The sequence below is a fragment of the Ranitomeya imitator genome, chromosome 1 (genome assembly GCF_032444005.1).
Source record: "Ranitomeya imitator isolate aRanImi1 chromosome 1, aRanImi1.pri, whole genome shotgun sequence".
Taxonomy (NCBI): Eukaryota; Metazoa; Chordata; class Amphibia; order Anura; family Dendrobatidae; genus Ranitomeya; species Ranitomeya imitator.
In genome coordinates, this window is record NC_091282.1 from 4,930,084 (window position 1) to 4,941,916 (window position 11,833).

Sequence of the window (11,833 nt, forward strand, 5' to 3'; positions counted from 1 at the left end):
TAGCTTCTGATGGGAAGACAGGTCACAAGAACGATCCAGGAGTGAACAGACCAATACTGGAACATTGACAGGTGGCATGGAGCAAAGATCTAAGTGGAGTTAAATAGAGCAGCAGCTAACGAATTAACCTCGTCACCTGTGAAACTCAAAAACACCCACCAGAGGAAGTCCATGGACAGAACCAGCCGAAGTACCATTCATGACCACAGGAGGGAGCCCGACAACAGAATTCACAACAGTACCCCCCCCCCTTGAGGAGGGGTCACCGAACCCTTACCAGAGCCCCCAGGCCGACCAGGATGAGCCAAATGAAAGGCACGAACCAGATCGGCAGCATGAACATCAGAGGCAAAAACCCAGGAATTATCTTCCTGACCACAACCCTTCCACTTGACCAGGTACTGGAGTTTCCGTCTCGAAACACGAGAATCCAAAATCTTCTCCACCACATACTCCAACTCCCCCTCAACTAACACCGGGCCAGGAGGATCAACGGATGGAACAACAGGCGCCACGTATCTCCGCAATAACGACCTATGGAACACATTATGGATGGCAAAAGAAGCAGGAAGGGCCAAACGAAATGACACAGGATTGATAACTTTAGAAATCTTATACGGACCAATGAAACGAGGCTTAAACTTAGGAGAGGAAACCTTCATAGGAACATAACGAGACGACAACCAAACCAAATCCCCAACACGAAGTCGGGGACCCACACAGCGCCGGCGGTTAGCGAAACGTTGAGCCTTCTCCTGGGACAATGTCAAATTGTCCACCACATGAGTCCAAATCTGCTGGAACCTATCCACCACAGTATCTACACCAGGACAGTCTGAAGACTCAACCTGCCCTGAAGAGAAACGAGGATGGAAACCAGAATTGCAGAAGAACGGCGAAACCAAAGTAGCCGAGCTGGCCCGATTATTAAGGGCGAACTCAGCCAACGGCAAAAAGGACACCCAATCATCCTGATCAGCAGAAACAAAGCATCTCAGATATGTTTCCAAAGTTTGATTAGTTCGTTCGGTTTGGCCATTTGTCTGAGGATGGAAAGCCGAGGAAAAAGACAAATCAATGCCCATAATAGCACAAAAGGATCGCCAAAACCTTGAAACAAACTGGGAACCTCTGTCAGAAACGATGTTCTCCGGGATACCATGTAAACGAACCACATGCTGGAAAAATAATGGCACCAAATCAGAGGAGGAAGGCAATTTAGACAAAGGTACCAAATGGACCATCTTAGAAAAGCGATCACAAATCACCCAAATGACCGACATCTTTTGAGAGACGGGGAGATCCGAAATAAAATCCATAGAAATATGCGTCCAGGGCCTCTTCGGGACCGGCAAGGGCAAAAGCAACCCACTGGCACGAGAACAGCAGGGCTTAGCCCGAGCACAAGTCCCACAGGACTGCACAAAAGAACGCACATCCCGCGACAAAGACGGCCACCAGAAGGATCTAGCCACCAAATCTCTGGTACCAAAGATTCCAGGATGCCCAGCCAACACTGAACAATGAATCTCAGAGATAACTCTACTAGTGCATCTATCAGGGACAGTTTCTCCGCTGGGCAACGGTCAGGTCTATCAGCCTGAAATTTTTGCAGCACCCGCCGCAAATCAGGGGAGATGGCAGACAAAATTACCCCCTCTTTGAGAATACCCGCCGGCTCAGGAACACCCGGAGAGTCAGGCACAAAACTCCTTGACAGGGCATCAGCCTTCGCATTCTTAGAGCCCGGAAGGTACGAAACCACAAAATCAAAACGGGAGAAAAATAACGACCATCGAGCCTGTATCGGATTCAACCGTTTGGCAGACTCAAGATAAGTCAAATTCTTGTGATCTGTCAAGACCACCACGCGATGCTTGGCTCCTTCAAGCTAATGACGCCACTCCTCAAATGCCCACTTCATGGCCAATAACTCACGATTACCAACATCATAATTACGCTCAGCAGGCAAAAACTTTCTAGAAAAGAAAGCACATGGCTTCATCACCGAGCCATCAGAACTTCTTTGCGACAAAACAGCCCCTGCTCCAATCTCAGAAGCATCAACCACAACCTGAAACGGGAGCGAAACATCTGGCTGGCACAACACAGGGGCAGAAGAAAAACGACGCTTCAACTCCTGAAAAGCCTCTACAGCTGCAGAAGACCAATTGACCACATCAGCACCCTTCTTGGTCAAATCAGTCAACGGTTTAGCAACAGTAGAAAAATTAGCGATGAAGCGCCGATAAAAATTAGCAAAGCCCAGGAACTTTTGCAGGCTCTTCACAGATGTCGGCTGAGTCCAATCGTAAATGGCCTGGACTTTAACAGGGTCCATCTCGATAGTAGAAGGGGAAAAAATGAACCCCAAAAATGAAACCTTCTGAACTCCAAAGAGACACTTTGACCCCTTCACAAACAAGGAATTCGCACGAAGGACCTGGAACACCATTCTGACCTGCTTCACATGAGGCTACCAATCATCCGAAAAGACCAAAATATCATCCAAATACACAATCAGGAATTTATCCAGGTACTCTCGGAAGATGTCATGCATAAAGGACTGAAATACTGATGGAGCATTGGAAAGCCCGAATGGCATAACCAGGTACACAAAATGGCCCTCGGGCGTATTAAATGCTGTTTTCCATTCATCGCCTTGTTTAATACACACAAGATTATACGCCCCTCGAAGATCTATCTTGGTGAACCAACTAGCCCCTTTAATACGAGCAAACAAATCAGACAGCAACGGCAAAGGATACTGAAATTTGACTGTAATTTTATTAAGAAGGCGGTAATCAATGGTCTCAAAGAACCATCCTTCTTGGCCACAAAAAAGAACCCTGCTCCTAACGGTGATGACGACGGGCGAATATGGCCTTTCTCCAAGGATTCCTTTATATAACTCCGCATAGCGGCGTGTTCTGGCACAGATAAATTGAACAATCGGCCCTTAGGAAACTTACTACCAGGAATCAAATTAATTGCACAATCGCAATCCCTATGAGGAGGTAGGGCACTGGCTTTGGGCTCATCAAATACATCCCGATAATCCTACAAAAACTCTGGCACTTCAGAAGGAGTGGAAGACGAAATAGACAAAAATGGAACATCACCATGTACCCCCTGGCAACCCCAGCTGGACACAGACATAGATTTCCAGTCCAATACTGGATTATGAACCTGTAGCCATGGCAACCCCAAAACAACCACATCATGCAGATTATGCAACACCAGAAAGCGGATATCCTCCTGATGTGCAGGAGCCATGCACATGGTCAATTGGGTCCAGTACTGAGGCTTATTCTTGGCCAAAGGCGTAGCATCAATTCCTCTCAATGGAATAGGATACTGCAAGGGCTCCCAGAAAAAACCACAGCGCCTAGCATACTCCAAGTCCATCAAATTCAGGGCAGCGCCTGAATCCACAAATGCCATAACAGAATAGGATGACAAAGAGCAAATCAGAGTAACGGACAATAGAAATTTAGACTGTACCGTACCAATGGTGGCAGACCTAGCGAACCGCTTAGTGCGCTTAGGACAATCGGAGATAGCATGAGTGGAATCACCACAGTAAAAACACAGCCCATTCCGACGTCTGTGTTCTTGCCGTTCAGCTCTGGTCAAAGTCCTATCACATTGCATAGGCTCAGGCCCATGCTCAGATAGTACCGCCAAATGGTGCACAGCTTTACGCTCACGCAAGCGTCGATCGATCTGAATGGCCAAGGACATAGACTCATTCAGACCAGCAGGCATGGGAAATCCCACCATGACATCCTTAAGGGCTTCAGAGAGACCCTTTCTGAAGATTGCTGCCAGGGCACATTCATTCCACTGAGTGAGCACAGACCAATTTCTAAACTTCTGACAATATATCTCCGCTTCATCCTGACCCTGACACAGAGCCAGCAAGATTTTCTCTGCCTGATCCACTGAATTAGGTTCGTCATAAAGCAATCCAAGCGCCAGGAAAAACGCATCAACATCACGCAATGCCGGATCTCCTGGCGCAAGGGAAAATGCCCAGTCTTGAGGGTCACCACGTAACAAAGAAATAATGATCTTTACTTGTTGAACAGGGTCACCTGAGGAGCGAGGTTTCAAGGCAAGAAACAATTTACAATTATTTTTGAAATTGAAGAACTTAGATCTATCACCAAAAAACAAATCAGGAATTGGAATCCTTGGCTTTGACATCGGATTCTGAACGACAAAATCTTGAATGTTTTGTACCCTTGTAGTGAGATTATCCATCCAAGAGGACAGACCTTGAATGTCTATGTTTACACCTGTGTCCTGAACCACCCAGAGGTAAAGGGGAAAAGAGAGACAACACACACTGCAAAGAAAAAAAAATGGTCTCAGAACTTCTCTTATCCCTCTATTGAGATGCATTAGTACTTTGGGCCACCTGTACTGTTATGACCTGGTGGTCAGGACAATAATGGACCTGGTGGTTAAGAGCACACGGAATGACCTGATAGTTACTGATAATAAAGGACGAGCCCTGGGACGTGGGAACTCTGCTGACCGCAATCCCTAATCCTATCAAACACACTAGAAATAGCCGTGGATTGCACCTAACGCTCCCTATGCAACTCGGCACAGCCTAAGGAACTAGCTAGCCCTGAAGATAGAAAAATAAAGCCTACCTTGCCTCAGAGAAATTCCCCAAAGGAAAAGGCAGCCCCCCACATATAATGACTGTGAGTAAAGATGAAAATACAAACACAGAGATGAAGTAGATTTAGCAAAGTGAGGCCTGACTTACTGAACAGACCGAGGATAGGAAAGGTTACTTTGCGGTCAGCACAAAAACCTACAAAAAGACCACGCAGAGGGCGCAAAAAGACCCTCCGCACCAACTCACGGTGTGGAGGCGCTCCCTCTGCGTCCCAGAGCTTCCAGCAAGCAAGACAACAATGAAAATAGCAAGCTGGACAGAAAAATAGCAAACCAAAGAAATACAAGCTGGAACTTAGCTTCTGTTGGGAAGACAGGTCACAAGAACGATCCAGGAGTGAACTAGACCAATACTGGAACATTGACAGGTGGCATGGAGCAAAGATCTAAGTGGAGTTAAATAGAGCAGCCAGCTAACGAATTAACCTCGTCACCTGAGGAAGGAAACTCAGAAACACCCACCAGAGGAAGTCCATGGACAGAACCAGCCGAAGTACCATTCATGACCACAGGAGGGAGCCCGACAACAGAATTCACAACACTCTGCGTGGTCTTTTGTAGTTTTTTGTGCTGACCGCAAAGATACCTTTCCTATCCTCAGTCTGTTTAGTAAGTCTGGCCTCCCTTTGCTGAAACCTGTTTCATTTCTGTGTTTGTGACTTTCATCTTAACTCACAGTCAATATATGTGGGGGGCTGCCTTTTCCTTTGGGGAATTTCTCTGAGGCAAGGTAGGCTTTATTTTCTATCTTTAGAGCTAGTTAGCTCTTAGGCTGTGAAGAGGCGTCTAGGTCGTGTTAGGTACGCTCCACGGCTATTTCTAGTTGTGTGATAGGATTAGGGGTTGCGGTCAGCAGAGCTCCCACTTCCCAGAGCTTGTCCTGTGTGAGTTTAACCATCAGGTCGTTCCGGGTGCTCCTAACCACCAGGTCCATAACAAACACCCTTGACCTTGTCTTTGTCTGGCTCTGTTCAATCTCCTACCTAGATAACTCACCGCTTCCCCTCTCTGACCACAACATTCTCTCCTTCACACTCACAACTCCTCGCCCACCCCAGCACCCTCCTACCTACCACACATTCAGAGATCTATATGCCATTAACCCTCATACACTTTCACATTTCCTACACTCATTGTCCCCAATCTCCTCTTTTTCCTGTCCTGATCTGGCGGTACTTCACTTCAATGACACTCTTAGAAGCACCCTTGACCAAGTAGCTCCCCTCACCCTCAGAACCCCCAAACGCAGAGTGAAACAGCCCAGGCTCACATCGCAAACCCGATTTCTCCAGCGATGCTCTAGGTGTGCTGAACGCTTATGGAGGAAAACTCGCACACCAGAAGACTTCATACACTTCAAATTTATGTTAAGCACCTATAACTCTGCCCTTCACCTCGCCAAACAGACCTCCTACACCACCCTGATCTCCTCACTATCCAACAACCCCAAGAAACTTTTTGACACCTTTCACTCCCTCCTCAGGCAAAAAGCACAAGCTCTTATCACAGACATTTGTGCTGATGACCTGGCCTCCCACTTTGTAGAGAAAATAGACAATATCCGTCAGGAAATCCACCCCCAATCACCAAGTTCAGTGACTCCCATCCCTCCCTGCATTTCCCCTGGCTCACTCTCCGCATTCGATCCCATCACAGAAGAAGAAGTCTCCAGGCTCCTCTCCCGACTACATGCACTACCAACCCCATTCCTTCACATCTCCTCCAGTCTCTCTCTCCAGTCGTCACAACTCGCTCAGCTACAATCTTTAATCTCTCCCTCTCCTCAGGCATTTTCCCCTCCTCCTTCAAACATTCTATCATTGCTCGATTTACTAAAGAAACCCGCTCTCGATCCATCCTGCACAAACAACTACAGACAGGTCTCCAATCTCCCCTTCATCTCTAAACTCTTGGAGCGCCTGATCTACTCCCGCCTTACCCGTTACCTCTCCACTCACTCCCTCCTAGACCCTTCACAGTACGGTTTCCGCCCCCTACATTCGACAAACTGCACTCATCAAGGTGACCAATGACCTTCTGACAGCAAAATGTAATGGAGGCCACGCTCTGCTTATTCTGCTCAACTGACTGTCCGCAGTCTCCAACACCATGTCCGCTCTCTACAGTATCTGAAACTCAACCTCTCCAAAACTGAACTTCTTCTGCTCCCGCCATCTACTAACCTCCCTAAATCTGACATTTCCCTCTCCATGGGTGGCACCATAATAACACCCCGGCAGCAGGCACGCTGTCTGGGTGTTATGTTTGACTCCGATCTCTCCTTCACCTCCGCTATACAATCTCTTGCCCGCTCGTGCTGCTTACACCTAAAGAACATCTCTAGAATCCGCCCTTTTCTCACAATGGAAACAACAAAAACTCTCACTGTCGCCCTAATCCACTCCCGTCTGGACTACTGTAACGCTCTATTAATTGGCCTCCCCCTCACCCGACTTTCCCCTCTCCAGTCCATCCTTAATGCAGCAGCCAGGGTCATCCATTTAGATAATCGTTACTCAGACTCGTCCGCTCTTCGCCAGTCGTTACACTGGCTGCCCATTCATTACAGGATACAATTCAAAGTACTTGTTCTCACCCACAAAGCTCTCCACAGTGCGGCACCCCCATACATCTCCTCCCTCATTTCTGTCTATCGGCCTAACCAACCGCTGCGCTCTGCAAATGACTTTCGACTAACCTCTGCACTAATCCGTACCTCCCACTCCCGACTACAAGACTTCTCCCACGCTGCGCCAATCCTCTGGAATGCTCTACCCCAAGAAATTAGGACCATCCACAATTTGCATAGTTTTAGGCGCTCCCTCAAAACACATTTGTTCAGAGCGGCCTATCACATTCAGTAATCAAAGTCATGTTATGTTTGTGTGTGTGTAGCCCATTCACTATCTCCATCTATCCCCCACCCCCTGAAGATGGCTGGACCCTCTTTCTCTTTTAGTTATGCCCTTATCCTACTTTCTCTATTGTTCTGCTCCCATTCTCCAAAGTTTTGCTCTCATTCTCCTCCTTCTATTCAGTGTTGCCCCATTCTCTTCTTTCTCTTTGGTTTTGCCCGTATTCTCCCTTTTTTCTCTTCAGTTCTGCTCCATTTTCCTCAGTTTTGCCCCATCCTACTCTTTATTGTTTTGCTCCCGTTGTTCTTGGATTTGTCCTCATTTTCCTTCGTGTTGCCCCTTTTTCCTTAGTATTGCCCCCATTCTCCTCAGATACGTCCCTGTTCTCCTTTCTATTCAGTGTTGCCCCATCCTTGGTTTTGACCTTATTCTCCTCAGTCTTGTCCCTGTTCCCTTCTCCTCAGTTATACTTCCATTCTCCTTTTTCGCCTCATTTTACTCTTTCTTCTCAGATATGCGACCAGTCTCCTCAGTTTTGCCCACATACTCTTATTTATCCTCGGTTTTACCTCATTCTCATCAGTTTTGCCCCCATTCTCCTTTGGTTTACCCCCATTATCATCTTTCTCCTCAGTTATGCCATCATGCTCTTGACTTTTGACCCATTCTCTTTCTCATTAGTTTTGCTCCCTTTCTCTTCGGTTATGTACCCATTCTCCGTTTTCTCCTCTGTTTTGCCCAATTCTCCTTGATTTTACTCCATTCTTCCTCCTCAGTTATGCCCCCTTTCTCCTCAGTTTTGTTCTTTCTCCTCGGATTTGCCCCCATTCTCCTCTTTCTCCTCGGATTTGCCTCCATTCTCCTCAGTTTTGTTCTTCCTCCTCGGATTTGCCCCCATTCTCCTCTTTCTCCTCAGATTTGCCCCCTTTCTCCTCAGTTTTGTTCTTTATCCTAAGATTTGCCTCCATTCTCCTCTCTCTCCTCAGATTTGCCTCCATTCTCCTCGGATTTGTCCCCACTCTCCTCTTTCTCCTCAGATTTGCCACCATTCTCCTCAGATTTGCCCCCATTCTCCTCAGTTTTGTTCTTCCTCCTCGGATTTGCCCCCACTCTCCTCGGATTTGCCCCCATTCTCCCCTTTCTCCTCGGATTTGCCCCATAATCCTCAATTTTGTTCTTTCTCCTCGGATTTGCCCCCACTCTCCTCGGTTTTGCCCCCACTCTCCTCTTTCTCCTCAGATTTGCCTCCATTCTCCTCGGATTTGCCCCATAATCCTCAGTTTTGTTCTTTCTCCTCAGATTTTCCCCCTTTCTCCTCAGTTTTGTTCTTTCTCCTCGGATTTGCCCCCACTCTCCTCTTTCTCCTCAGATTTGCCCCCATTCTCCTCAGTTTTGTTCTTCCTCCTCGGATTTGCCCCCACTCTCCTCTTTCTCCTCAGATTTGCCCCCATTCTCCTCAGATTTGCCCCCACTCTCCTTTCTCCTCAGAGTTGCCTCCATTCTCCTCGGTTTTGCCCCTCTCTCCATTCTCCTCAGATTTGCCCCACTCTCCTCGGTTTTGTTCTTCCTCCTCGGATTTGCCCCCATTCTCCTCAGATTTGCCTCCATTCTCCTCGGATTTGCCCCCATTCTCCTCTTTCTCCTCAGATTTGCCTCCGTTCTCCTCGGATTTGCCCCCATTCTCCTCTTTCTCCTCAGATTTGCCTCCATTCTCCTCGGTTTTGCGCTCATTCTCCTCAGATTTGCCTCCACTCTCCTCGTTTTTGCCCCCATTCTCCTCTTTCTCCTCAGATTTGCCTCCATTCTCCTCGGTTTTGCGCCCATTCTCCTCAGATTTGCCTCCACTCTCCTCGGTTTTGCCCCCATTCTCCTCTTTCTCCTCAGATTTGCCTCCGTTCTCCTCGGATTTGCCCCCATTCTCCTCTTTCTCCTCAGATTTGCCTCCATTCTCCTCGGTTTTGCGCCCATTCTCCTCAGATTTGCCTCCATTCTCCTCGGTTTTGCCTCCATTCTCCTCGGATTTGCCCCATAATCCTTAGTTTTGTTCTTTCTCCTCGGATTTGCCCCCACTCTCCTCGGTTTTGCCCCCATTCTCCTCTTTCTCCTCAGATTTGCCCCCTTTCTCCTCAATTTTGTTCTTTCTCCTCGGATTTGCCCCCACTCTCCTCTTTCTCCTCAGATTTGCCCCTATTCTCCTCAGTTTTGTTCTTCCTCCTCGGATTTGCCCCCACTCTCCTCTTTCTCCTCAGATTTGCCCCCATTCTCCTCAGTTTTGTTCTTCCTCCTCAGATTTGCCCCCACTCTCCTTTCTCCTCAGAGTTGCCTCCATTCTCCTCGGTTTTGCCCCCATTCTCCTCGGATTTGCCCCTCTCTCCATTCTCCTCAGATTTGCCCCACTCTCCTCGGTTTTGTTCTTCCTCCTCGGATTTGCCCCCATTCTCCTCAGATTTGCCTCCGTTCTCCTCGGATTTGCCCCCATTCTCCTCTTTCTCCTCAGATTTGCCTCCGTTCTCCTCGGATTTGCCCCCATTCTCCTCAGATTTGCCTCCATTCTCCTCGGTTTTGCCCCCATTCTCCTCAGATTTGCCTCCATTCTCCTCGGATTTGCCCCCATTCTCCTCAGATTTGCCTCCGTTCTCCTCAGATTTGCCCCCATTCTCCTCAGATTTGCCTCGGTTTTGCCCCCATTCTCCTCAGATTTGCCTCCACTCTCCTCGGTTTTGCCCCCATTCTCCTCTTTCTCCTCAGATTTGCCTCCATTCTCCTCGGTTTTGCCCCCATTCTCCTCAGATTTGCCTCCACTCTCCTCGGTTTTGCCCCCATTCTCCTCTTTCTCCTCAGATTTGCCTCCATTCTCCTCGAATTTGCCCCCATTCTCCTCAGATTTGCCTCCGTTCTCCTCGGATTTGCCCCCATTCTCCTCAGATTTGCCTCCACTCTCCTCGGTTTTGCCCCCATTCTCCTCTTTCTCCTCAGATTTGCCTCCATTCTCCTCGGTTTTGCCCCCATTCTCCTCAGATTTGCCTCCATTCTCCTCGGATTTGCCCCCATTCTCCTCAGATTTGCCTCCGTTCTCGTCAGATTTGCCCCCATTCTCCTCAGATTTGCCTCCATTCTCCTCGGTTTTGCCCCCATTCTCCTCAGATTTGCCTCCACTCTCCTCGGTTTTGCCCCCATTCTCCTCTTTCTCCTCAGATTTGCCTCCATTCTCCTCGGTTTTGCCCCCATTCTCCTCAGATTTGCCTCCACTCTCCTCGGTTTTGCCCCCATTCTCCTCTTTCTCCTCAGATTTGCCTCCATTCTCCTCGAATTTGCCCCCATTCTCCTCAGATTTGCCTCCGTTCTCCTCGGATTTGCCCCCATTCTCCTCAGATTTGCCTCCATTCTCCTCGGTTTTGCCCCCATTCTCCTCAGATTTGCCTCCATTCTCCTCGGATTTGCCCCCATTCTCCTCAGATTTGCCTCCGTTCTCCTCGGATTTGCCCCCATTCTCCTCAGATTTGCCTCCATTCTCCTCGGATTTGCCCCCATTCTCCTCAGATTTGCCTCCGTTCTCCTCGGATTTGCCCCCATTCTCCTCAGATTTGCCTCCATTCTCCTCGGTTTTGCCCCCATTCTCCTCAGATTTGCCTCCATTCTCCTCGGTTTTGCCCCCATTCTCCTCAGATTTGCCTTTACTCTCCTCGGTTTTGCCCCCATTCTCCTCTTTCTCCTCAGATTTGCCTCCATTCTCCTCGAATTTGCCCCCATTCTCCTCAGATTTGCCTCCGTTCTCCTCGGATTTGCCCCCATTCTCCTCAGATTTGCTTCCATTCTCCTCGGTTTTGCCCCCATTCTCCTCAGATTTGCCTCTGTTCTCCTCGGATTTGCCCCCATTCTCCTCAGATTTGCTTCCATTCTCCTCGGTTTTGCCCCCATTCTCCTCAGATTTGCCTCCATTCTCCTCGGATTTGCCCCCATTCTCCTCAGATTTGCCTCCGTTCTTCTCGGATTTGCCCCCATTCTCCTCAGATTTGCCTCCATTCTCCTCGGATTTGCCCCGATTCTGCTCAGATTTGCCTCCGTTCTCCTCAGATTTGCCCCCATTCTCCTCAGATTTGCCTCCACTCTCCTCGGTTTTGCCCCCATTCTCCTCTTTCTCCTCAGATTTGCCTCCATTCTCCTCGGTTTTGCCTCCATTCTCCTCGGTTTTGCCCCCATTCTCCTCGGATTTGCCCCTCTCTCCACTCTCCCCGGTTTTGCCCCCATTCTTCCCGGTTTTGCCCCCATTCTCCCCGGTTTTG

General features: G+C 48.6%; 1 protein-coding gene across 1 annotated transcript in view; it reads right to left on the reverse strand.

The window, feature by feature from the left end:
* Window positions 1-9,006: 9,006 nt before the first annotated feature.
* The window catches only part of LOC138657617 (dentin sialophosphoprotein-like), a 5,469-nt gene continuing 2,642 nt past the window's right edge, over window positions 9,007-11,833 (reverse strand). The window contains exons 4-6 of the mRNA XM_069745356.1: window positions 11,181-11,833; window positions 10,222-10,886; window positions 9,007-9,561 (exon numbers count right to left, since the gene is read on the reverse strand). The exon at window positions 11,181-11,833 is cut by the window's right edge and continues 550 nt beyond it. Coding sequence (XP_069601457.1) covers window positions 9,007-9,561; window positions 10,222-10,886; window positions 11,181-11,833 — 1,873 coding nt within the window. The remainder of the gene's footprint in view (window positions 9,562-10,221; window positions 10,887-11,180) is intronic.